The sequence below is a fragment of the Salvelinus fontinalis genome, chromosome 6 (genome assembly GCF_029448725.1).
Source record: "Salvelinus fontinalis isolate EN_2023a chromosome 6, ASM2944872v1, whole genome shotgun sequence".
In the NCBI taxonomy this organism is placed as follows: Eukaryota; Metazoa; Chordata; class Actinopteri; order Salmoniformes; family Salmonidae; genus Salvelinus; species Salvelinus fontinalis.
The window spans coordinates 9,438,899-9,465,846 of NC_074670.1; the positions used below are offsets into that span (position 1 = coordinate 9,438,899).

Here is a 26,948-nt window from a genome sequence, read left to right on the forward strand (position 1 = left end):
CTGTTTTCGCTTTGTCATTATGATGGGTTATTGTGTGTAGATTGATGAGGTAATTTAAAAAAAAAATTTTTTTTAGAATAACGTGGGAAAAGTGAAGGGGTATGAATACTTTCTAAATACAATGTATATCCGTATGTATCCACCACAAACGGTTGGGGCCCTCGCAATAATTTGTACACTTTTGCTTTGCGTGGCAATTGTGCCGTGGCCCTTAATTGAGCAATTAAGCTAGGCTAATCAAGAAGGCTAATTATGGCCCCAGCCAATTCATAACAATTAGACCCCTACGACAGCCCCCATTAACGAGAGGGCAGGGGAAACCAGGGAGGGCGGTAACAGGGTGTGTGTGTGTGTGTGTGTGTGTGTGTGTGTGTGTGTGTGTGTGTGTGTGTGTGTGTGTGTGTGTGTGTGTGTATTGTCATTTGCATAAGCAAGCAACGAGTAGCGGTGGGGTGCGGGGTAAATTCAATAGAATGATGTATAGCAGAATAGGTAGCAGGGCTATAGCTTAAATCACATAGCAATGCGTAGAGTTTTGAGCCAAGTATTTCTGAAAAGGCAGAAGGAGTTGATTTATTCTCAGTAGGTCTAAATCCAAGCTATTTTATATGGGGGATAATTGCAAATTATTATTTCATTTTTTATACGGAGGTTAAAGAGTGAACTTTTCCATTTGGACATTGGAAAATAAGGTGAAATCGAGGGTATTGACATTTTTAAGGAAAAAACATAATATTTTTCTTTCCATTTTTACTGACATAGAGGGAGAAGGTGAATGAGACACATAGGACTTAAATCCACAAAAAATAAATACTGCTACTTTTTCTGTCTTCTTTTACTGAAAAATATCAGATAAAGTACAAACAAACAAACAATCACACACACACACACACACACACACACACACACACACACACACACACACACACACACACACACACACACACACACACACACACACACACACACACACACACACACGACGCACACACACACAGGCACATACCCACAGGCGCACAGTTCCTACCTTAGCGCCCTGCTCAGCTTATCGTAGTTCATGTGGGGTTTGCATTTCCGGAGGCCCCACAATTTGGCCACCTCGTCAGGATCCTTGATGACAAACTCTCCATATTCCCCCTGCCAGGAAATCACACTCTGGTACTCCTCCTTCTGCAGCAGCTCCAGGATGAAGTGCCAAAGCTGAATCTGTCGCGAGCCGGGGCTCGACTCAGGCTTGTAGGCCCAGTCTGGGAAGGCGATGCCTGAGGAGGAGGAGCAGGAGAGTGGGAGGATGAGATTGAGGCCTATTGGTCTGTGAATGGTGAGTGCTGGCCAAAGGGGCTAGCTGTCTGGATGACTGATGGAGTGATGCAGTTCAGGGATGATGTGTTTAATATCATAGAGCATGCTTACAGCAATGTTGCTCTGTGGTACTACTAATGCCCTCTAGCTTGGACCCACTAGCTGGTCAGTTAGATTTCAGCTCTCTTTCAGAGTTGATGGATGCTACTTACAATTTGATAATACTTGAATTTTAACTGCCTGCTGCCATACACTTCTAATATAATTAATAGCTCATCAATTGAACAAAAAATTCTGGCTAATTAGCCATTGCAGAATAAGTAAAGAAACATGAATCCTAACAAATTAGAAACGTTATTTGTTCACTGATGTGTGTGGTACGTTTTTGGTTATTCATAAATAACAAATGATCTTTATAATGCAGACTTGTTGGAGTATACATACTGACCATTAGAAAACACTAGCTATCAAGGCCTGGTGTACAAAGCAGTAACACAGGGGAAAACTATGCAAGGGAATACAGGTAAACCTACTACAAATAGGTACATAAAGGTTAAGAGGTAGGAATAATGCATTTAGTTGAAGTGTAAATAAAGACAGTTTGGTAAATTAGCATCAAGGTTTTTTGTTGTCTATTTTATTCCTGCTGATAATAACATCTAACACCAAACATTGCACAGGTACAAGCACTTTGTACATCTCCCCTTAGTGTATAACTGGTATCTGCCCTCCCCCAAAAGTTAATCAAATGTTCCTCCACAACCCTAATAAAATCCCCAACTCCCCAAACCACGTACCCCGGCTTCCGCAAAAAAGTGCCCCCATCCTGCTTGCCTCACCTGGAGTCCAGAGGGCAGGGACAGGGGGGGTGAGCAACAGATCACTGACGCAGTTACAGTCCATGCCTCCACTACACCTGAGAGATGGGCAGACAGAGGGAGAGAAGGGGAGAGAGGGAAAAATTATAATTGAATTCAAATTACTTTTATTTCCTGGGAGAAAAAGAAAGGTGGGAGAGAGGGATGAGTTAACCAAGTCCGAGGTGAGAGATGACCTGCAGGGCAAAGGGCAGGGGATGTTTTTTCACCGTGGTTTTGAGTCCCTCATATCAACGTTACATACAGTATATATCAAGAGCTTTTGTAGATCATGTGTTGATGGCGCGATCTAGCAGGGTCAGAGAACAGTAACTGATGCAATGTGGAGGACATCCCTACAGTATGTTTAAAGAATATGAGAAATTAATCTCTTTAAACTTGAAGAAGGCGCAGGATAATGAGGTGATAGATAGAAGCTGTTTTGATCAAAAAGTGGGAGTAGGAAGTAGTGATTCATTCCAAAATGGTTAGTGGTTTAGTGGTTATAACGGCTTTATTGACAAAGATGTTACATGAAAGACTGATATATTCAATTTACAATCATTTAAAATAATTCATATTTGTAATACAATGAGGAGAAAATTACAAAAATAGAAACTAAAATGAGAACCAAGGCCAGGTGTGTAAAAACAAATAAAGCTGAAGTATTTTCATATTTTCACATTATTAATACCTAAGATAAGATCTGTATCGAATATGCCAAATAAATGCCCAAAATTGGAATTGGGTTAGCTGGTGAAAAGCACAACAGGTAAATGTACAGAATAAATACATCCAGACATGTTTATTGGCCAGCAAACTGTTGATCAGCACAGTCTTTCTGTCTGAACATTCACATCATTTTATTTCTGAGAAAATAACCTCTGAAAATAGAAATTAAACTGTGAATTAGGGTGGCAGGTAGCCTAGTGGTTGGAGCGGTGGGCTCTAAATACCCGAGCTGACAAGATGAAAAATCTGTCGACGTGCCCTTGAGCAAGGCACTTAACTCTCATTTGCTCCAGGGGTGCCATACTACTATGGCTGACCCTGTAATATGAGTGAATATGACTAAAGACAGAGTTGTAATTCTACTGTGCACATTAGACAACTGTGGAGGTGAATGGTGAAATACTAAGGATGTGCACCTGTCAATGTTAGGATGAAGAGAAGTGAGACGAGTTCAAGAGATTGGATATAGTTTGGATATTACAATTTCATCTTGGTTGCTTTACAAACCTCAAATGGTAAAGAAACCCTGCCACTGCAAAAGTATCTTTAATGCTGGTCTCTCCATCTCTCTCTCTCTCTCTCTTTCCACTCTCTGCCTCTATTTAATTATGCTCTGTGAAATGTGGATTTTCCCTCCAGCATTGAAATGGTACGTGAATTATTGAGGTGTGTTTGTATAAATTATTATTACTAACTCCAGGCATTTCTCTCTCACTCACACGCACCCTCTCACACTCTCACCCTCTCACTCACTCACTCTCACCCTCTCACTCACCCACTCTCACCCTCTCACTCACCCACTCTCACCCTCTCACTCACCCACTCTCACCCTCTCACTCACCCACTCTCACCCTCTTGCTCTTTTTAGTCTTTGGACTGTGGCTCCTCCCGTTCGCTTCATCTTTGAGTTTTCAGACCTCTGTTTCTTTCTCAGAATCCATCGTCTGAGTGCATATATCCCTTCTTCTTTTTCCTCTCTTCCTCACTTTCCTGTTCTCCCTGCTCCTCCTTTACTGTCCCTTGTTTACTGTCCCTCCTTTACTGTCCCTCCTGAGTGCAAACTCTGTCTGTCACAAGTAATTATCTTCACCTGTAACTAACAAGCCTATACTCCCTGTTCAATTATTTACTAAGATAACTATGCATTCTGGGAAGCTGTACGTTCAAAACAATTTTCCAGAGATTGTTGTGGAATTATTTCCACACCTTTAAAGGCTATATGTACAGTATTTCAGCAGTATTTAAGCATATTTGAGACCTGACAGGCACTGCACTGAATTTCAACTTGTCTATTTATTTGATCTTTACAGCCATAGAGCTCCTATATGTCTATGATTCCATATGTAATTCTATGTTTGCAACAATCTATGCCTCTCCCTATTCCCTTGAGCTTTGGGCCATCAATAGCACATCATCCTATCATTTACCATAGACTCCTAAACCCCAGTCTGTACTCTCAGAGGATACACAATATGGGTGCTTTAGTACCAGACAAGGTCTACCTCTCTTTCCTCCTGCGCACCTCCTCAAAATCTATACGCACCCATCTCCTATCTATCTGCCAGCCTATCTCCACAGTTGACTCCTCCCTTCCCTTTCCCACCTGTCCACTGTCTTCTCTCTCTCCCTCCCTCTCCTGCTCTGTGTGTTATGCTTCGGCACAGTAATTTTCTGTTTGATTTCGGAGGTAATGCATTTTTTACAAATCAAAGAGGAAGCCAGGCCCCCTCCCCACCCGACTCCCAATCTCCCTCCCTCCTCTCTGGCCCCCCAGGCCAGAGAAGAGATAAAGGAGCCCCCATCATTTCCTTGTTAGTTTTGATTTGGGCAGCACAGGGCTTTCAAGTTCCCCCTATCACCCCCAGAAACATTATAACTAGCAGCACAGGGAATACTGCTCCTCATGCACACACACTGCCAGATACAGAGGCACACTGATAGACTAATGGAGTGTATACACACACACAGACACACCGAGTCACAGGTAAATACTCTACTCACACATACCAACACCAGTGTACAGGTAGAGACTGATAGTGATAGTAATAGCACACACAATGAGGCGTTGTTGAAACCGTGGATACTAACTGAATCAATACACACACACACACATATTTATCGCAGGGCTGAAAAATGTAATGTTCATTGTTTACCAAAGATGCAGACTACACACACACACAGTGCATAAACAAAGGCTAAAAGATACTCACAAAGAGGTTTGCACGTAGCATTGGGGACGAGCCTATAATGGACCAAAGAAAAGACCAGCCTCACACAGTAACTGATGGCCACCCAATGCAACAGTATAGATGAAGGATTACTCTAATCACCAATAACAAAAAAGGCAGAGTGCGAGACATATTGTCCCAGTTTTACACTGGCAACTATTGTTTCACTGTTACACTAATACACCTATAACATGTGTCCTGGAACCCCATAGTACACCTGCACCTGCCTTGGAGTTCACTATTGAGCTTTTCTGTGGATGGAAATGTAGAATCAGATTCTATATGGTAATGAACTGCATTTCACGAAATCAGGTCTGATAGATGAGTGGGGACTTGGAACAGGGGTAGTGGGGACTTTGTAACAGGGGTAGAGTGGGGATATGCAGTAGAGTGGATACTTGGAACAGGGGTAAAGTGGGGACTTGCGGTAGAGTGGGGACTTGGAACAGAGTTAAGTGGGGACTTGGGGTTGAGTGGGGACTTGGAACAGGGGTAAAGTGGGGACTTGGGGTTGAGTGGGGACTTGGAACAGGGGTAGAGTGGGGACTTGGAGTAGAATGGGGACTTGAGAAAGGTGTAAAGTGGAGACTTGTGGTTGTGGGGACTTTGAACAGGGGTAAAGTGGGGACTTGAGGTAGAATGGGGACTTTGGAAAGGGGTAAAGTGGGGACTTGCGGTAGAGTGGGGACTTGGAACAGGGGTAAAGTGGGGACTTGGGGTAAAACAGGGACTTGGAACAGGGGTAAAGTGGGGACTTGCGGTAGAGTGGGGACTTGGAACAGAAGAAAGACTGGTAATGGAGAGACTGTGGACAGAGAGGGAGCAGAGTGAAGAGTAACAGCCAGATATGGAAGTTGGACAGACTGACATTCTGGCAACATTTTGTCTCCAGTGGTGTCTAAAGATGGAAAAAGTGTAGGGTCTCAAAAAAAAGAGAAGAGATATGAGTCTGGCCTCTCTCGCTCTCTGTCTCCAACAGATGAAACTAACTCTGTACATCTATCTCATCTTTCTTTTTTGGTTGCCCCTGAAAATGCCCAACTGAACACCCTCTCCCTATCCTTCTACCCCCTCTCCCTCTTTCTCTGTTCCCTCTCTGGTTAGCTCTGACACTCTGGTCAGCCTCAGGGTGGAAGAACAGAGGGACTGTGGTATGGGTTTGTAAGAGGAGAAGGAGGGGGGATATGAGAGGAGGGAGGGAGGGAGGCAGAGGGGCAGAGGGGCAGGGGGAAGAAGTGCAGGGGGATGGAAGACAGGACCTGCTGGCTGTCCAAATGTTAAACTGGAAGGTGGAGAGGTCTATGGAACAGACAACAATACTACTAGGATCAATGGTGGGAGAAATGGGGAAGGAAAATAAATAAACAAAAGTCAAAAGAGGAACAGGTCAAGAAGATAAAATTATAGAGAACTTGAAATGAGCCTGTAAAATTGACTATAATCCCAAAACTGCTAAACCACTTCAGAAACAACATGTAATTTAATCAACAACAACAAAAAAGACCATACAATTTACGCCTATAAGCATTGGGTGCTTGAAAACTATGGGCCTTTTGGAGATATGTGTGTATGTGAATCGACATCACCAAACAGCCATCCCACTGGGAAAAGGCGTCAATTCTGGGAAAAGACGTCAAGTCTAGGCCCTATTTCACATTGGTTCAACTTAATTTCATTGAAATTACGTGGAATCAACGTTGACTCAACCAGGGGAAATAAATGGGGTAAAGTTTTGTATGTGAACCCTAATGATGACGATTTTATTATGAAAAGTGTGTTTAGTTATGAAGCTAAATTATGAATAAATATACAGTAGATTGGCATGTGAATGAGGAAGCGAATGTTTGGAAAACTTGCTCAAGTTAAGGAGATGGTGATGGGAGAGGGTTGCATGTGATATGGTATCACCACCTTACAGAATACCGGCCTTAAGATATAAGGAGGAAAATACGAAGAAAAAAAGAGGAAGAAAAAGTATCAATCGATAGGGTTAAATTATTCATCGTCATTAATTATCGATCGCTCTCCGCTGCCGGCTCGTCCGCCGAGCGCCAGAGTTGAAAGGAGGGAAAGCGCGCTTTATTAAAACCGGCTCGAGCCTCATTGTTTCATGTCCCGCGGCAAAGAAAAAGCTCGAGCTTGGCTCTACCGGTGCCAGTAAAAAATCCACACAGACGCACACACACATTGCCCCCCTTTGCGTTTCCCCTCTCTCCTTGCTTGCTCTCTCTCTCTCTCCCGACGTGCGGGAGAGCTTTGGGGAGCCTAGTACGGTGTTCACGGGGCGGCTGTGTCTCGCGTGGATCGATGAGGGATCAATGGCTCGCGCTGACTAATAGCCAGAGAGCGCCTTTGATCTCGCGGCTGAGAGATCAAAACCTTCGCGAGAGGGAAGAGAGGGGAAGAGAAAGAGGAAAAGAAACTGCTCTGGCGATCGGACCTTAAACTTCACACAAGCGGAGACACGCATTCACGTCTAATACACACAAAGAGACACACGCACATACATGATTACATCTACAAACATATATACGAAATATATTTCATGATCAGGCAATTTCACAGAGTTTGATTAATTGCAAATGACTACTTCCAGATGCAAGGTGTGTGGGTGTGGTTTTGTTTTACTATCCTTGTGGGGACCAGACAAAAGCTAACATTTCGCTGGGTTACAATTAGGGTTAGTGTTACAATAAGGGTTAGGTTTACGGTTAGGTTTAAATTTAGGGTTAGGGATTTGGGGTTAGGGTTGATGTTGACTCCTTCAGACAGGGTAAGACAGTGAGAAGGGCAGAACCATCTGTTGTTTCTATGGAGCATATGAGTGACCTATGGGCTCAACTTCACCCTATCATAAAGGTAAACAGGGAAGGTGTGTGTGTGTGTGTGTGTGTGTGTGTGTGTGTGTGTGTGTGTGTGTGTGTGTGTGTGTGTGTGTGTGTGTGTGTGTGTGTGTGTGTGTGTGTGTGTGTGTGTGTGTGTGTGTGTGTGTGTGTCCCATCATCCATCTGTCAATGCCCTCAGACAGCCTTCATCCCAGTAACAGGAGAGGAGGAGTTTGTGTGTGTGGGAAAATACACACACATGGACAATATTACAGGCATAAATATGTTTGCTTCTTGGTTATATTTTACTGGCCTGGATTACAATGACATGTACAATTCGTAATTCTATCGAAACAGTAGACTAGAAAAACGGCCATGGGAAGATAAAATTGGATACATTATAATTGGTAGGGGGCCAGGCTGGCGGGCTGTGTGTGTGTGTGTGTGTGTGTGTGTGTGTGTGTGTGTGTGTGTGTGTGTGTGTGTGTGTGTGTGTGTGTGTGTGTGTGTGTGTGTGTGTGTGTGTGTGTGTGAGAGAGAGAGAGAGAGAGAGAGAGAGAGAGAGAGAGAGAGACCAGATGCACAAGAGAGAGCTCAGAAATGCAAAGTTGTAGAGAAAGTGAGAGCATGAGATTTAAAAGATACCAAAAGCTATCAAACTTGTTCATGAAAGACAACTGTTTTATGGAAAAATCAGACATTTGAACATAATATTTTCTTCGTTGACCAAAATGTAGTCTACTTAAACCCTGCATGGTGGTTTGTCAGATCAGGGGATTAAAATGGCATTCTATTTCCTATAGTGTGCACTAGTTTCAGCAGTGCCTGGTTGAAGGTAGTGCACTTCAAAGGAAAAATTGTCACATTTTGGACGCAGAGGTTATGGGATTCAGAGGTCAAAGGTTAACAGAAAAATGACACCTTTAACTTCATCCTGCGGAGACCAACACTGTACCGCCCTGATTTCAACACCTGTCTTTAGATGCATGGTGATAAAAGCGATGATTTCACCTCATGAGGAGATGCACTTGTTACAGACCCTTCTCTCCTCCTTATCCTTCCCTTCCCTGCTCTCTACCCCCTCTCTATTTATCCCTCCTCCTCCCTGGTCAGTGAGTTACTCTCTCTATCGCTCTCACTTCCCGAATTAACCACTCAAGAAGTCACCACCGACTAAATCAATAGCTCATACATAAACCCTGCTATAATCACTCCCCCACTTGTCTGTCTGCCCCTCCCTCTCTGTCTCTCATCCCCCTCTCTTTACCCCTTCACTCTCTCCTCTGGCACTCTTCTCTTTCTCATCCCCTTCTGTGTCTCGCCAAGTCACTCTCTTTATTTCTTCCTCTTCCTCTCTCTATTGTTCCATCAATACTGTATTGCATTACCCACTTCTATATTCAGTCCCCTGATTTGTTATGATGAATCTAAAGACCCCTACTCTCCCTCCCACCATCTCCCACCATATTCTGATATATACCTGAGCACCACACACAGACACACACTCACACACACACCACCATCATCATCATCATCACAAAAATGACTGGCCTAAAATGGACTTTGAGAAAAAGCAACATGAGAAATAAAACACAACAGCAAATGCTTCTCTAACTGTCAATTAAACCAATTCGTGTCACACTTCTGAAAGCTCAACTACAGATGACAACTTATCTCAGGTGCGGTGCTTGTTAGCACAGCACTGTACGGGAGTGTAATACACACTAATGATCAACTGAACTGAGGCAGGCCTTGTTTCACCGTGTTAGTGTGTCAAGGAGCCATCAATATTACATTATGTCTCATGTTTAACTATGAAACACAAACAGTTGTTTTGGGCTTAAAGATATTGTATTGCCAAAGGAGCCATGTGCACACATCCACATGCACAAGGAAAAAAAAAAACGAATTTTTAAATTACACACAACCCTCTCTTCCCTCCACTCTCTTTCTCTCTCCAAGTCTTTGATTCGCGTGTGGTTTGATCTGTGAGAGAGCTAGTTTTGTAAACACATTTTTCACGATCATATAGCCATGGGCAAGTGGAGAGCGAGGCGAGGAGGAAGGAGGGCGGGAGTGGGAGCACAAACACGCCGGGAAGGGGAGAGAGGGACGTTTAATGAGCGCGCGAGATGGAGAGATGGACTGACAGACATGCACTGACTGACTCAAATACCAAACCAACGAACAGAGGCACACACACCAGCAGATTGCCTTTGCCAAGTATAGCATCAGAGGGGCTGACGAAATGTGAGGCAACATCGAGAAAAACAACTTATTTTATTTTTCCTTATCGCTAAAAGATGACAATATATTCCCCAATTTCCTGACACTGAATTCAACAAAGTCCGAATAAAGCAGGAGAGAGAGATTTCGTTGTAAGGGTCAACAACAACAAAAAACAGCTAAAACTGATTATGGGTAGAGAAATAAAGCTGAACACAGACGGTACCGGTGTGAGCTGAACTAATAAAAGGGCGCACTCTCAATCCTTTTTCACTTCGTTTTAAAATGTTCTCCCAGACCGGCATCTGGGGTTCCTAATTCGTTTAGGTTCGATTGCTCCGGCAGTAATCGTGCTAACCCGTCGCCTCTACCGACTCCTCTCCACGGGACGCGACGACCGGAAGAGACTTTGGATCGGTATCAGAATAGAGCAGACAGGCGCAGAGGCACAGACACAAAAATTCAGCAATGCATTACATATCTATTTAAAAATTACATTCAGCAAATTATATGAATATTAAATACAGGTATAATAACCAATCATAACGATAATGATAATAATAATGATAATAGTAAGCTATTAATATAATAATACAAATAATAAGGAAATTATAAGTAAATAAATAGGCTAATACCGGTATCCCAAAAATAGTTTTTTATGGCTATAATTACCTACATTAAGCAGAAAGACTAAAACTGAGAAGGCCAATGGTCTCCTCCATACTGCCTTGGTGACCCAGCAGATACCATTTATTTCTAAATAGTTGGTGGTAACATTTGTTTGTATTTTAGTGTTGAGCTATGCTCATTCATTTCAAGCGTTTGAAATACCCCTCATCGTTTATTTATTCTAAAAACACTCCCCGCTCAAATCCCTCGCGCCAGTGGTTAAAATTATATTATTTTCATTTCTCCGTTACTTGCTTTTTACTGCTTTTTAAAAAGAAGAATAGCTGGAAGGAGTGAAGTTGCTTGTCAGTAGGGTAAATTGAGGAGGTGTGTGTGTTTTTTCCTCATATTTACTTTCTTTCTTCTCGCTCTTTCTCTCTCTGTCTCTGTCGGGGGAATTGTTCTCAATGTCCACAAACACATCGCAAATACCCGCCGGCCCCAACAGCATCGATTTCTAATTAGACGCCAGGATAATCGTTGGAGAGAGAGACGAAAAAAGTAAAGAGGAATAGCGAGATGGGCTAAATAAATATATAAACGCATTAGACGCGGGATTAATTGAATGAATATGAGCATTAAGAAATAAGGAATGGTGGATTTATATATAGCTCGCCAAAATGCTTGATGGACTAAGGAAATATCATGAAGGGGTAACAACCAAGGGACCAATTGTAATAATAACAGGATGACAACAAAGTATCTTTATTAACGCGGTTCACTGATATGTTTTCATGGCTATCTACACACAAAAAACTAGCTATGGTAAAACATGTGAACCCTGAAAATGACTGGTCCGTAAAAAGAACACCGTGGTTACAATGACATGTAGTTAAACCACCCCAACCCATACAGTGGAAGAGGCATGACATCAAACATACAGTATATGATAATGGTAGCTATTTATTTCCAAATCACCCAAGTTATTTGAATTCGGGCACTTGGCAAATAAGTCCACGAGTCATGCCAACTGCTGTTACTGTTCTCTACTTGACATGAGAGCTCATCTTTGGATAGTGGTGGACATTTTCAAGCCCATGTTGTGCACATGTTGGAAAAGGAGAGGATATGTACTACAGCCCAACCTCGGTGCAACACTGGAGCAACACTGGAGCACTGGCTCTCAACAGTGCTACTTTCACCCATTCAATACATCTTTTATTTATTTTTTATTTAACTAAGCAAGTCAGTTAAGAACAAATTCTTATCCTTGGATACCAAAATGAACAGTGACAACTGTCCATCACTGGTACAAGGTCATACAGAACATAAATTATTCAGATTACACATAAACAATGCCGATGCCATGTAAAGTATAGAAAATACCCATAACAAGAGTTATTGGGTAAACTTAGTTGTTTAGTTCATAATGGTTCATATGAAAAGGCAACATGGGAAACTAAACTTGGACCTAAAGGAACAACTATTGAACATCAAGAACTTCCGTCTTCCATAAATCTCTGTCTCGTCTTCCCACTACATCTTCCCCTCCCACCCTCCCTAGTTCATTCACTCTCTCCTGCTCTTGACAGAGTGTGACAAGGGGTTAGTCGAAGGGCTCAGGTAGCTCGTTTACTTTAATTAGCGTTTCATCATCAGCCCCCTACTCTTCAACACGTACTCTTTCATGCTGCTCCCTCTCTCATCCTGTTTTCTATCCATTCATCTCTCTCTCTCTCTCTCTCTCTCTCTCTCTCTCTCTCTCTCTCTCTCTCTCTCTCTCCCCCCCATCTTTATTTTACATCTTGCTGTCATAGCTCTTTCTTCCCCTCTCTCCCTCCCTTTTTTTCTTATCTTCCATCTCCTGCTCACTCAAGCATACAGTAATATTTCAAGCACACATCCAGTACCCACTCTTTTCCTTCATCTCTCCTCTGTCTCCTCTCTTTCTCCTCTACTTTGCTCTCTCTTTCCCTCCGAGTGTCCCCTCTCCATCATCAACCTCCTTGATCACCTTGTTCTCTATCTGTCCTCGGTTTCCCCCCTTTCTCTCTATCTCCCTCCTTCCCTCTCTCCTCCGTCCGCTCCCTGTGTCATAATGATGGTGATTAAGTGCAGAATTACAAAGAGGGCCAAAGCAGTGAGTGCCCTGCCCCAAACATCAACACAGACCATTAATCTCTCTGCCATCACCTCCCAACTCTGTCTAACACACTCCCTCCTTCTGCCCAAGTCCTCTCTCTTTCTCTCCCTCTGTCGGTCTCCATACATACTCCTCTCCTCCTTTATTTCAAGTTGCCTCTTCGTTTCCTGTACACTTTTCTACGTTTTTTCTCAATTCTAGGCTATTACTCCTTCATTTAATTCGCAGCCCATCCATATCCCTCTCGTGTCCATTATTTCATAGTAAAACATTGTGTGACGAATGTTGAGATTTGTCGCAATGCAAACAAGATCTAGATTCTAACAGACCTTTTAAAATTCGTAAAGATTTCGATCTAAAAAAGTACGAGAGAGGGAAAGAGTGTTGTTTTTTTTCAGAAAGAGAGTCGGACGGTAATGAACCGTTCGTTGTTCATTTCTTCCTGTCCTCATCCGGATTGGCCGCCGCCGGTTTGAGCTATCCGTTTGTTCTTAGTTCTTAGTTCTTAGTTCTTAGTCTTGTCTCACTACCGCAACTTTTGCAAAACGGAAACGGCGGGTTGAACTCCCCCCAGAACCGTGCAGACAGGTGTTTTTCCTCTTCATTACCCCCCCCCCTTCCATCGCCTCCTGTCTCTACCCTTGACTCGATCGTTCATGTTTACCGAAAGTAGCACTCTACAGATGAATAAGAAGGGAAATTTGAATAGCCTACATGTCTGAATGTTGAAACAACAAGCTCATAACACAGTGAGCTATATCAATTATTGAACGGATACAAAAATAGTGGTAACATTTCGTTTTTGTGTGTGTGTTTGATTTATAGGCATGATGTTTGATAAGTAGCCTACTGAAAAGTAATTAGTCAACGAATCATGTGCATTTTCACCATTTATGAATAAATGTTCTCCTTTTTGACATTATTATTATTATTGTTATTATTATCATTATTACTGTTGTTATTATTATTAATAGTAGTAGTAGTAATATTAATAATTGTTATTACTATTATTATTATAGGCCAATCCCTAATTTATTTTCGTTCCTTGTCTGCCTAGTGATGGTTAAGCTATTCAGTTATTCTATGGACAATATTACAGGCATAAATATGTTTGCTTCTTGGTTATATTTTACTGGCCTGGATTACAATGACATGTACAATTCGTAATTCTATCGAAACAGTAGACTAGAAAAACGACCGAAAAACGATACATTATAATTGGTAGGCTACAGAAACGCAAGTACGAATCTTGCGAAATTGTTTCTTAAATTTCTTTCTTAATTTAAAAACAATTGAAAAATTCACCAGCTGAATATCCACATAAGACTGTACTTGATGCCATTGAACGTGACCATGTGCCTAATAAACAACCTCAAAGTAAAGTAGCCTACGGGAAGCGAAAGGGTGTGGTCTGAGACACGTATAGGGGTTCTAGACACAGCGTGAAGTATGTTGATAGTTTAAACTGTTTAAAACACTTACAGTGGTTACTGGATTTGCAGCCTTGTGGGGTTGAGAACGTGATCAAACCCACCATACCCGTGGGGAACCGAGAGGTGGGAGCTCCCATACAAATTGATAAAAGTAAGAGAGCGAAAGGAGAGATACGCTGTCCTCACAATTCACAATACACTTACTAAAGAAGATTTACGCAGTCTTCTTTTGCTCCATTTGAGACCCCCCGGGGGAACTAGGACTGCAGTGCTATGAGATGGGAGTTGTAGTTTTAGGGTCATCTTGATTCAACCTGGACACTTTCTAAATGGACTTCAATATATGGTAATAGGACAAGCTCGTTGATGAACATGGAAAGCGTGTAATGTAAAAATGACAACATGTGTATTCATAACGTCAATAAATGATGAAACATCGTGAACAGTAAAAAAACATGGAAACACAATGAATGTTGTGGAGAGCTGAAATTCCTAATACAATCACGATGTATAATACCCAGATCATCACTATCAAAATGAATCTAGTACCATTCATCATATTCATAATCCTATCATGGAAGACAAATCATTCATTTCTACAATGCATATTCATTCATGATATCAGCAAAGAAATGAAACCTCTCTTAGAAGTCATTTTGATAGCTATAGGTATGATTGCCTTTCCTTCTCTCAGTGCACTACTGACTATTCATTGACCAACTGTGTGTGTGGCTGTGGGTGTGGCTGTGGGTGTGGTGTAACTGAGTGTGTTTGTGTAACTGTGTGAGTGTGTGTTGGTGTAACTGTGTGTACTGATGTACCTGTGTGTGTTGGTGTAACTAAGTGTGTTTGTGTAACAGAGTATGTTTGTGTAACTGTGTGAGTGTGTTGGTGTAACTAAGTGTGTTCGTGTAACTGTGTGTGTATTGGTGTAACTGAGTGTGGTTGTGTAACTGAGTGTGGTTGTGTAAATGAGTGTGGTTGTGTAACTGAGTGTGTTTGTGTAACTGTGTGTGTTTGTGTTTGTGTAACTGTGTGTGTTTGTGTAACTGTGTGTGTTTGTGTAACTGTGTGGGTTTGTGTAACTGAGTGTGTTTGTGTAACTGAGTGTGTTTGTATTGGTGTAACTGAGTGTGTTTGTGTAACTGAGTGTGTTTGTGTAACTGTGTGTGCTTGTGTAAGTGTGTGTGTTTGTGTAACTGAGTGTGTTTGTGTAACTGAGTGTGTTTGTGTAACTGAGTGTGTTTGTGTAACTGAGTGTGTTAACCCTGTCCCTCTGAACTCCTATGTGACTGTGTACTCTGTACTCTCTGTACTGATACCGCTCAGAACTCTTTGTTTCCAGTGAAATCAAAAGACCTTTACTACTCTCTCTCTCTCACACACACACACACACACACACACACACACACACACACACACACACACACACACACACACACACACACACACACACACACACACACACACACACACACACACACACACACACAATGCCCGCCAGCCTGGCCCCCGTCGGCCCTCGCCTCTGTGCGTGTCAAATGGAATCTCCACCTCAGTGCGTAGTACACCTGCTGTGCCGGCGTATAATCCGCTGCATACAGTGAGCCTCGATGACGGATTACTGAATTAGACCAATAATGACAACTGACACTTCTGTTACCGCTCCCTGAGCCACCGCAGAGAGCAGGAGAGAGAGGTAAATAAAGAGCAGAGAGCAGAGAGGGAGAAATACACAGACTGAGAGAGGGAGAGACAGAGAGAGAGGGGGAGGACAGAGAGAGAGAGAGAGAGAGAGAGAGAGATAAATAAATAACACACACGGGGAAAGGGAATGAAAGACAGAATGAAACAGGAACAGAGGAAGTCACGGATGGATTTGGGATTCTATTTCTGTGTTGTTCAGTAAAATAAATAAGTTATGGCTCGTTCCAGGGGAACACTCCTCCCGCTGTCTCGCACTCACCCGTCCTCCCCCCAAACCTGCCTGCCATCTGTGGAGGAGGAGGGTGAGGCAAGAGTTGTCCCATATTGCAGGGCTGGGGTCAATTACATTTGAATTCAGTCAGTTCAAATGAGATACATTGAAATCCAATTTATGAACTGAAAAGTGAGAGAGAGACAAAATCAAAAATTGATGATCCATTAAATTAATTTCAATACTTATTTTGAATTGACTGAATCCAGAAGAAATGGATCTAAACGGGGCCTGTCCTGTCTGAAAGCATGAGCTGTCATAACTCAGAATACCCCTTCAATAAAGCTCTATGTGTTTAGAAATAGTTCATGAGTGCTCTTAGTAGGCTTCCCCTCCAACCTCATAGAGTGCAGGACGCCAACCCCCCATAGCTCCCCACGCCCAGCCCCACGCCCACGCCCAGCCCCAAACCCAGCCCCACGCCTAGCCCCACACCTAGCCCCACACCAGGTCTCAGCTGAACAAGCTAAAGATGCTCCATGAGGATGTTATGATGAACTCCTACAATTCAAATTAACACACACACACACACACACACACACACACACACACACACACACACACACACACACACACACACACACACACACACACGCTCATCATCAACGCTTCAAGTTCAGTGACTACTTGTGTGAGAATGGCTAATATGGAAAGTAATAGAGGCTGATGAGCACTGTATCTAGATCTTCCTATAGAGATATACGGGACAGAAACACCTTGGAACACTACACTGTTCATTCGGTTATCCCTCTACCCTGCAGACTCTCATAATAATACTGTGTCATCATTGTGGGATACAGACCTGGAGAATTTACAGAGGCAACTGAATGTGTGCTCAAGTTAATGTCCCTCTGGTTATTTTTCATGTATAAATCCTCACGGGATTAAAACCTTCCCATGGCCTGTGAATCTGTGTGGGAACTACACAGAGAGACAAGGAGAGATATAAAGAGATGTGCTGGTCTGAGTGAAAGGGAAATTACTCAACTGGGACTGAGAGAGAGAAAGACTGAGAGAGAGAGAGAGAGAGAGAGAGAGAGAGAGAGAGAGAGAGAGAGAGAGAGAGAGAGAGAGAGAGAGAGAGAGGGAGCTGGAGAGAAACAGAGAGAGAGAGAGAGAGAGAGAGAGCTGGAGAGAAACAGAGAGAGAAACAGAGAGAGAAACAGAGAGAGAGAGAGAGAGAGCGAGAGAGAGCTAGAGAGAGAGAGAGAGAGAGAGAGAGAGAGAGACAGGGAGCTGGAGAGAAACAGAGAGAGAAACAGAGAGAGAGAGATAGCGAGAGAGAGCTGGAGAGAAACAGAGAGAGAGAGAGAGAGAGAGAGAGAGAGAGAGAGAGAGAGAGAGAGAGAGAGAGAGAGAGAGAGAGAGAGAGAGAGAGAGAGAGAGAGAGACAGAGAGAGAGAGAGAGAGAGAGAGAGACAGAGCTGGAAAGAGCCAGCAAGGGAGCAAAAGGGGAGCACAGAGGAAGGAAGACAGAAAGATATATTGACAAAGCCTACATATACACATAAGTCACCCTGTGTGGCCTGCCTGCTCCCCGTATTTTATAGGAGCGCTCTGTGCTGGCGGAACAAGATGACAGGCCAGTTCCTTCATTGAATTTTTTTTCCATCTCTTGCCCCCTCACTCCTTTCCTATAACTCCTGTTTTCTGTCTATCCCCCTCGATATCATCCTGTCACCTCTCTCGCTTTTTTCCCTCGTCCCCTATTTTCCCCCTACGCTCTATTTTATAGGTTTTCTATGTCCACCCCTCCTGTCATGTATCTTTCTGTCGCTCTCTTAATCCCTCTCGTTTGCTCTCCTTGTTCCCTATGCCTCTATTTCTCTTCCTCTCCTCCTGTCCAATTTTCCACTCTCTCCCATTCCCCCTGCTTTTCTCCATTTCCCATTCTCTTCCACATTAATTTCCTCCATCCTTGTCGTATTATTCATCCCTCTATCCATGCCGTGCTATCCATCCTTTTCTACTACGCCCCCCCCCTCTATCTCTCTTCTTACACTTCTCACCCTTATTTCCTTTTACTTTCCTTCTCTCTTTTCAATCCATCTGTTAGGCTACTCCATCTCTCTATCAATCTACCTCCACATCATTAACACAGACTTATCCTAACCTTTTCATTTCTGCCCTTTATCCTTCTCTTACTCACTTCATCCATCTCCCTAAATACATAATTTCTCATTCTCCATTCGGTCACTGCGCTCACAATCTTCAGAATGTTTTTTGTCTTGTTGTAGGCATTTTCATTTCATTTTTTGTCCATTCGCTGTTTACACACTTTTCTTCGACACTGTTTCCTTCTTTCCCTCTCTCTCTCTCTCTTTGCATTCCACAAACCCCTCCCTCTCTCATCCGCCGCCCAAACAGAGAGCCCCAAGTGTCGGAATCAATTAGGAGTGAGCGCCGTCACGGCCGCTCTTTCACGAAGGTAAATATTAAACTGCACGGAGCGCCAGGGAGGAAGAGAGGGAGAAAGAGGGGAGAGGGAGCCCTCCGTCCCTAATCCACCGCATCGATCAGCCGGGGATGAGGGTAATATATTATTTTGACAAGATACGATCCTCCGACGCGCACCGCTATCCCCGGCGATCGATTTCTTTTCTCTCCTTTTTTCTTCTATTTTTCCCCTCAGCAAGAGGGACAGTGTGTTGTTGAGATTCCCTGCATGTACATGTGCGCCCAAGTGTGGATGGGTGACAATGGGAACAACATTAGGAAATGTGGGGAGGTTAGTGGCGGCATTAGTGTTTCTCCTTATAAACCTTTATTGAGACGTGGTTGTGCATCTATTTACAATAAGAACACATATATAATGGAATAGTTTGAACGGGAACGAGTGAAAAAGGCTAGTTTCCATATGGGCAAGGTAACGTGAACATAATCTGAGATTCTACAAAAAAACCTGTCAACTTCCTCCAACAATTCTGTCATTTTAGTTAAATTCTATAAAACAAAAACACTATTGTGAAATTAATTTACACCACGCATGTATTTACAGTACACCCTAACCTATGCGGGGGTTACAGTTAGTCAATTGGGCAAAGCTGACCTATTGTAAAGTTAAGTGTCCTCCCCCTATATTCCCCTCTGCTCCCGCGCCTCCCCTCTATATCGCTTTGTAAACTGTGTCTAAATGCTAAATTCCCGGATCAATTTTTTTCATTCAATCGCTCCCCATCCCCTCGCTCCCTCTGCCCCTGATTCTGTCCCCTGAAATGGTGTGAAGTACTGTGTCCTCGTGTTGTGATGTAGTGTGTCCTATCGAGATTCAGAAACTCACAATGTAAAGACAGAAAATAATGTCTAGACAACAAATCAACTGCTTTTTGGCTCAACATTACATTTATGTCATGGAGACCATATGTAATAAATCAACCTTTGAGACACAATACAACAGGAGGTCCAAAAGAGTAAAGACAGACCCCTATACAACAGAATGGTGCCATATAGTGAAGGTTGTACAGTCACAATGTAAAGAAGAGTGCATCAGAGTACACATATATCTGTTTTCCTAAATAGAACCAGCTGCAGCCTATAGGGCCACAGTGCTTTCATTTCCCATGCATAGTCTCTGTTGCCTATATGTCCCTCAGTCAGATCTCCTCATGTATAGTCACTGTCTGCCAACACATACAACAACACAACATCCAGTATGGACCACCTCCACCCCACAACTCTCTTTCTCTCTCCCTCACTCTCACTTTTCCTCTTTCTATTTCTCTTTCGTTCTGTCCTCTATCCCTCTTTTTATTGTGCCATTTTCTGCCACTTTGGTCCAAGAAAAGGAGGCCGTAATGCAATCTCTCCCCTTCTCCGCCCCCTGCTGTGAGGGAGAGTAGCTTGGCCTGTGTGCTGGCCCAGGGAGAAGGGGGCCAGGGAGAAGGGGGAGAGACAGGGTCAAGGTGAGCTCTAATACACTATTGATCCGCCCCAATTGAAAACCTGATGGAAATTTTACCCCCCTCTCTGTTTTTCTTCCCTCTCTCTCGCTCTCTTCCTCTTCTCTCTCACTCTCTTCCTCTCCCTCTGTCTCTATTTCTCTCCCGCCCTTCTCTTTCTCTTATGTCTTTTTTTCTTCCTGTGTGTATCCTCTTCTGTGTCCATGTCTTCCTCTTTTTGGTGTCTCCATCCCTGTTTTCTCTTGGCTTAATGTCTCTTTCAGCCACTGACCACGCTCTCTTGTTATCTCTCTATCGCGTGCTCTCTTTCACCATCTACGTCTCTCTAACTCCACCCCCCACCCCCCCTCTCTCCATCCCTCTCTCTCCTCTCTTTGGCTCCATGCTTTTCAAACCATGTCTCTGATCATTTCCTCTCCTTTTGTCTCCTTTCTGTATCTCCCTGGATCCCTCACTCTGACCTTTCCTATGTTTCCCTCTATATCCTTTCCTATTTCTCTCTCCCTCTTCCTCCCTCGTTCTTTCTCATCCTCACTCCCTCTTTCACTCTGTGTCAGATGCTCCGTTTCAGTCTAGACTAGTGCATATTGATTCCTACAGCTGCTGCATGCAGTGTACAGGTTAGGGAGACCTCTGCTACAGTGTATTAAACGCCACAAATGGTTTGGCGACAGGGCTGGGGACACGCCTCCCCTGCAAGAGCCAGTCAATACAACCTCCCTCTGTCAACACAGGCCAAATGTAATGCTCTCTCTATCTGGGGTATCCAGTGGCGTGTATTCATGGATGTCAAGGGAAGCAAGGCTTCCCCAAAAAAGAAAAAACATACAAAATAATAATTTATCTTTCGTCTCTCTGTGTTGCATACATGTCCTTCAATTCGCAAGAGACTGAATGTATCTCACCAGAGAAAGCATCCGAGCGAACGAAACAGCGCTCCTCTGTCTCAGTATGTGTAGCATATCTATCTGATGCTGTCTGCTCAGAAAGAGTATGACATCGTAACAAGAAAGGGAAGCCAGTAAGCCTTGATAAAAAATATGTAAAATATTAGGCCAACCAGCGTTTAGCTAAACTAAGTGAGCTCAACTGAGAATGGTCCTGGTGCACCAGAAAAAAAGTGGCAAGGGAATTATTATTATTTTATTTAACCTTTATTTAACTAGGCAAGTCAGTTAAGAACAAATTCTTATTTACAATGACAGCCTACCCCGGCCAAACCTGGACGACGTTCGGCCAATTGCGCGCCGCCCTATGGGACTCCCAATCTATGGGACTCCCAATCACGGCCGGATGTGATACAGCCGGGACTGTGATACAGCCAGGGACTGTGATACAGCCAGGGACTGTGATACAGCCAGGGACTGTGATACAGCCAGGGACTGTGATACAGCCAGGGACTGTAGTGACGCCTCTTGCACTGAGATGCAGTGCCTTAGACCGCATTGACAGAAAAAAGTTGCATTGTTGCATCTCAATGTGTTGTTGTCCTCCGGTGGCTAGCTAGCTAGCTAAAATCGACCCTTTCCTAAATTAGCCATGGATGGAGATAGGGATTTGGACTTGTGGTTTTACTTAATTTTCCATACTGGCCAATGATTATAACGGTGATTCTGATCCAACCGTAAATTCATACATTGCACCCCTGGCCTGAGAGGATGGAAGTTCAACATGTAACTAGATGTTGTATGCTAATGTTAACTTGCTGGCCTGCCACATCGTAGCCCATGAAAGGGAACAACAACAACTAAAAGCATGTACTGTATGACAGTCATAGACCCTTTAGGCAACATGAAAGAGGAGGATGGCATTGGTGTTTCTCTACAAGTAGAGTCAGTCAACATGTTTTTTTCTACTTGCACACACACAGAGAGAGAGAGAAATCAGTACCATGGACAGCCACATGATATTTAGCTTATGTTATTGGACTAACTTGTTTTTGGTATCTTTTAGTTGTAACTGTATTAGATTAAGCAGAGGTGATTTGATGATGTTGAAATGTCTAAGTTGAAATGGTGCTGGAATAGTGGAGGCAGCTCCTGTTTTCTTTGGGACCTGCAGTAACTCTCCTCTGTTCTAAATCAATAGTTGTTCAGTAGTCCAAAAATGTCGGAAACATTACCTTGCTTGACCATGCTGTAGGTCATGTAACTTTGTTGCATGCAATTTGTTTCGTGGACCTCACCAGACAGATGTTGCTCTCTGGTTTTGTGATGAGACAAATGTGTGGTTGAATTTATTCTGCCACTGTGTCTTCTTATTGTCTCGGCCTTAGGCCTATATTGTATATCACAGTGTCAAGGCACATGAACTAACGGGTTATAGAGCAAACAACACAATTATCACAACACATAGGTTGTAATATTACTTTTTTTCTGGATTGGCTTCTCCAGTGATTTTACCCATGCACTGCTACTGGGGGTATCATACATGGACTTGACCCATAGGATAGAATGTATACCCATAGAATGGGAATGAGAACCCTGTATATCTCAATGGGCTGGCCATTCTGTGGAGCCCTAATGGTGTGTTACGGTTGTTTTAAGGATGGTAAATAATGGTACAACTTCATTTAAATCTCAAACATCATGCAACCGAATCCAATTCAAGCCAACAATTTTCTCATTAAGATTGTGAGTAAACACCAGTTACAGTAGATAGACACAAGGAGAACAAGGAGCCGAGCAACACAGATCATCTCAAACCCAACCCTGTTCTCTCTCTCCCTCTCTGCAGAGCTGGCTCCTATCTGAGGTGTGCTGAGTGAGAGATAAAGCGTGAGTGTGCGTCTATGTGTCTCTGTGTGTGTGTGTGATTTATGTTCTGTTGTGTACATGTCAGGCGGGAGAGCTATCAGGACCACAATCTCCCAATAGACGCACCAATGCTACAGGGACGACGGGGCCCTCTGTCCACCCCAGGACCCCGATACACATCTGGAACAACACAACCCAGAGAGCAGAGCACGGCGGCTGGGGGCTGAGGGTGGAGAGGGGGAAAAGGGCCTACTTTTAATTTAAATGCACCAGAGTTACCCTCCTCTCTCCTCTCCTCTTTCTCACCTTCAGTAGAAAGAGATTGCCCCTCCACCTCCTACAGTCTACATCACTGTATTAGATGGATGTCAGGTATGCGTAAATGGCTGTAAGAGAGTCAGGTGCAGGAGAGCAGATATTGGGTAGCCAACGGAGCCTTTTATTTAGGCGAACCAAAAGCACACGGCAAAGTGAACACGAAATTACAATACGGGTTAACATAACCCAGCGCAACAGACTAACGCATAACATGAAACTGAATAAACAATACCACACAAAGACATGGAGGAAACAGAGGGTTAAATACACAACACATAATGAGGGAAATGAGAACCAGATGTGTGGGAAAACAAGACAAGATAAATGGAAAATGAAAAATGGATCGGCGATGGCTAGAAGACCGGCGACGTCGACCACCGAGCACCGCCCGAACAAGGAGAGGCACCGACTTCGGTAGAAGTCGTGACAACGGAAGCCCGAGATTCAACATATGTAGAGTTTAACGTGAATGTGGTCTCTGCTTACAAGGGGACATTGCCTTTACAACGTGCATTGATGACAAAGCGTGATCTGGTTGAATCCCGGCCTACGTCTACCGCCTGTTTACAAGGTCATAGTTTTGATTATAGCTGGCTATTGAGAATAGAGCTGTATTATGTGGGGTGTGGTGGTTCCCACCTATCACCTCTCATTCTCCTCCCTCTCTTCCTTTCTCTCTCTCTGATTCCCCCTCCTCTCTAGGAAGGAATCAGTCTCACCTTAATTGCTGTTAAATCGGATTAATGACTGACCCAGGACATGTTGATTTAACAATCTCTCTTCTAGTAAATCTCCCCTCTTCCCGTACATCACTTGTATACACTCGTCTTCATCCTCTCTCCCTCTGAGTCACTCTGTCTGTCTGTCTGTCTGTCTGTCTGTGTCACCCATCTTACCCCACCCACCTCATCTCTCTGTCTGAGTCACCCATTTTACCTCACCCATCTCATCTCTCTCTGTCTGAGTCACCCATTTTACCCCACCCACCTCATCTCTCTCTGTCTGTCTGAGTCACCCATCTTACCCAACCCACCTCATCTCTCTCTGTCTGAGTCACCCATCTTACCCAACCCACTTCACCTCTCTGTCTGAGTCACCCATCTTACCCAACCCACCTCATCTCTCTCTGTCTGAGTCACCCATCTTACCCAACCCACCTCATCTCTCTCTGTCTGAGTCATCCATCTTACCCAACCCACCTCATCTCTCTCTGTCTGAGTCACCCATCTTACCCAACCCACCTCATCTCTCTCTGTCTGAGTCACCCATCTTACCCAACCCACCTCATCTCTCTCTGCCTGAGTCACCCATCTTACCCAACCCACCTCATCTCTCTCTGCCTGAGTCACCCATCTTACCCAACCCACCTCATCTCTCTCTGTCTGAGTCACCCATCTTAACCAACCCATCTCATATTTTCTCCACTCCTCTTTCTTTTCTTTCTTCCCCAGACACCCTTACCATTTCTTTTGCACTCTTTACAGTTCTTGCCCACTGCTTCTTCTTGACAGTCGTTGATGTTTTGCCAGTTATGAGGTCTCTCTCCCTCTTTCCCTCTCTCCTTCTTTTTCCTTCTCTCTCACTGTCTCTCTGTCTTGCCTGCATGCCATGTTGGAGTGTGTGTGTGTGTGTGTGTGTGTGTGTGTGTGTGTGTGTGTGTGTGTGTGTGTGTGTGTGTGTGTGTGTGTGTGTGTGTGTGTGTGTGTGTGTGTGTGTGTGTGTGTGTGTGTGTGTGTGTGTGTGTGTGTGTGTGTGTGTGTGTGTGTTAGCACCCATCGATGTGGGCCTGTCATTGCCTCCTAAGTGCTTTGGCAATACTAGGGATCTGCTGTCATGCCAGTGCGACTAATCTCAATCGAATTACATTGAGCTCGTATTGAGACGGCGGGAAGGGACATGAGCGTGTGTCTGGATGCTCGGCCAAGCAGCTCCCTCAGTCACACACAGTAGCACAGTCTGGAAGTCAGTCTGTCTGGTGGATGGTCTGCCTTTTGTCTGTCTCTGTGTCCGTCCGTCTGTCTTTCTATCCACTGTCTCTTGTTCTTTCCTTTCCAACCATCTGTCTTTCTATGTCATCTCTCAGTCTCTTACTGTATTCTCTCCACCATCAGTCCATCTGTGTCAACGTCTGGATAGAAAGAGCAGTATGCATTTCACACATAAGGATTAGCCATTATCAAAGTCCACTAAAGCAATAACGTTTTTTGACATCACTGTCAAAGCGATAATTATGACTCAGCGAAAGAAACCCCCAAAATAAAATGAACTTGGGTTGAGCATTGTAATTAAGTCCTTTCAAAGAGCAGAAGGTTTATCAACTGAGGCCAGGCTATAGTTTAGACATTCTTCTGAAGGGCGTGAGGACAGATAAAGTGGGTCCATTTCTAAACCACTGCCACTTTTTTTTTATGAAGAAGAGTCTCAGACTAGCTTTGTGTTCTAAAGCTCATTTTCCTCTTTGTTGCTTGGTCTTATTGTGGGACTAACATCCTACTGCCTCATGAGTGCTTCAGAAATCTGCCAATCATACAAGGGTTGTTTTTCTCAACTTTACACGTTAACTCTCTACTAAGTTTACACAAGCTGCCAAAAATAAGGTCAAAACCATAACTGCTAAGTATACTCTTCATGTCCAGAATTAATCCAAGAAACATATAGAAAGAGCATGAATCGGTTATCTTTCTCTGAGTGAATATAAGGTAGAAGTAGAGATGGCCCTGTTGCTATGTCCATGATGCTATGTCCATGTTGCTATGTCCATGGTGCTATGTCCCTCCAGTTACAACTTCAACGCTCATTTGGCTGTAACCCATTTACTTTCCTATTTTCTCTCTCTCTCCCTCTCTCCCTTTATCTCTACCTCTCTCTCTCCCCCCTCTCTTTCTCTCCCTCTGTCTCTACATCCCTCCTTCCCTATCTCTCCCTCTCTTTCTGCCTCCCGCTTTCTCTCTCCCTCTCCTCCCCCCTTTCTTTCTCTCTGCCTCCCTCACTCGCTCTCTCCTCGCTCTCTTCTTTCTCTCTTTCTCCAGTCAGGATTAAACATTTATCTCTGCGGTTCTCCTCTCCTTTGGCCCTAAACGCCGTGTGGATGATAAGAGTCGCTGGGATTTGTCAAATTGTGCGCCATCGATTAACTGACCTTTCACGCCTGCGAGTCTCTCAGCCACTCCACTAACTGCAGACAGGCCAGATGGAGAGATAGATGGATACATCTCGCTGTTATTATTGTGTACAAGTTTGTAGTTACCAGGTGTGCCGGGAAGAGGGGACATGGGTAGGGAGAGAGGAGAAAGAGATGAGGGAAAGGGAGGGGGTAGAGGAGACAGGGGGGGTAGGAAGAGATAGACACAGGGAGAGGGACTGAATAGTCCTCCAATTGTCCTATAGGTGCAGTATGTATGGAGATAACTGTATGCATTAAAGAGAGGTTATAGGTATTTTGAGCTTTGCTACCCTAATTGCATTATACAATCAGGTCAAGAGAACTACGTTTTTCTCTTATAACATATGAAACAAAATGGCTTCGATATCTTTGCTTTTATTCCCTACTGAGCTTATCACTTGAGACAGACAGTGCTGATCAAAGCTCAAAAGGCATTGTGAAACCCATTTAGTATGAGGTGCAGTCACATTGGTTCAATT

General features: G+C 43.7%; 1 protein-coding gene across 4 annotated transcripts in view; it reads right to left on the reverse strand.

Moving 5' to 3' along the window:
- The window catches only part of LOC129856971 (ETS domain-containing transcription factor ERF-like), a 56,216-nt gene that overhangs the window by 13,530 nt on the left and 15,738 nt on the right, over positions 1–26,948 (reverse strand). For 2 of the 4 annotated variants that reach the window (XM_055924788.1, XM_055924789.1), the window contains 2 exons: positions 2,142–2,218; positions 1,028–1,262 (listed from right to left, as the gene is read on the reverse strand). In XM_055924788.1, coding sequence (XP_055780763.1) covers positions 1,028–1,262; positions 2,142–2,218 — 312 coding nt within the window. Of the gene's footprint in view, positions 1–1,027; positions 1,263–2,099; positions 2,219–26,948 lie in introns of all 4 variants that reach the window. The other 2 variants (XM_055924786.1, XM_055924787.1) reach the window with 1 other exon arrangement.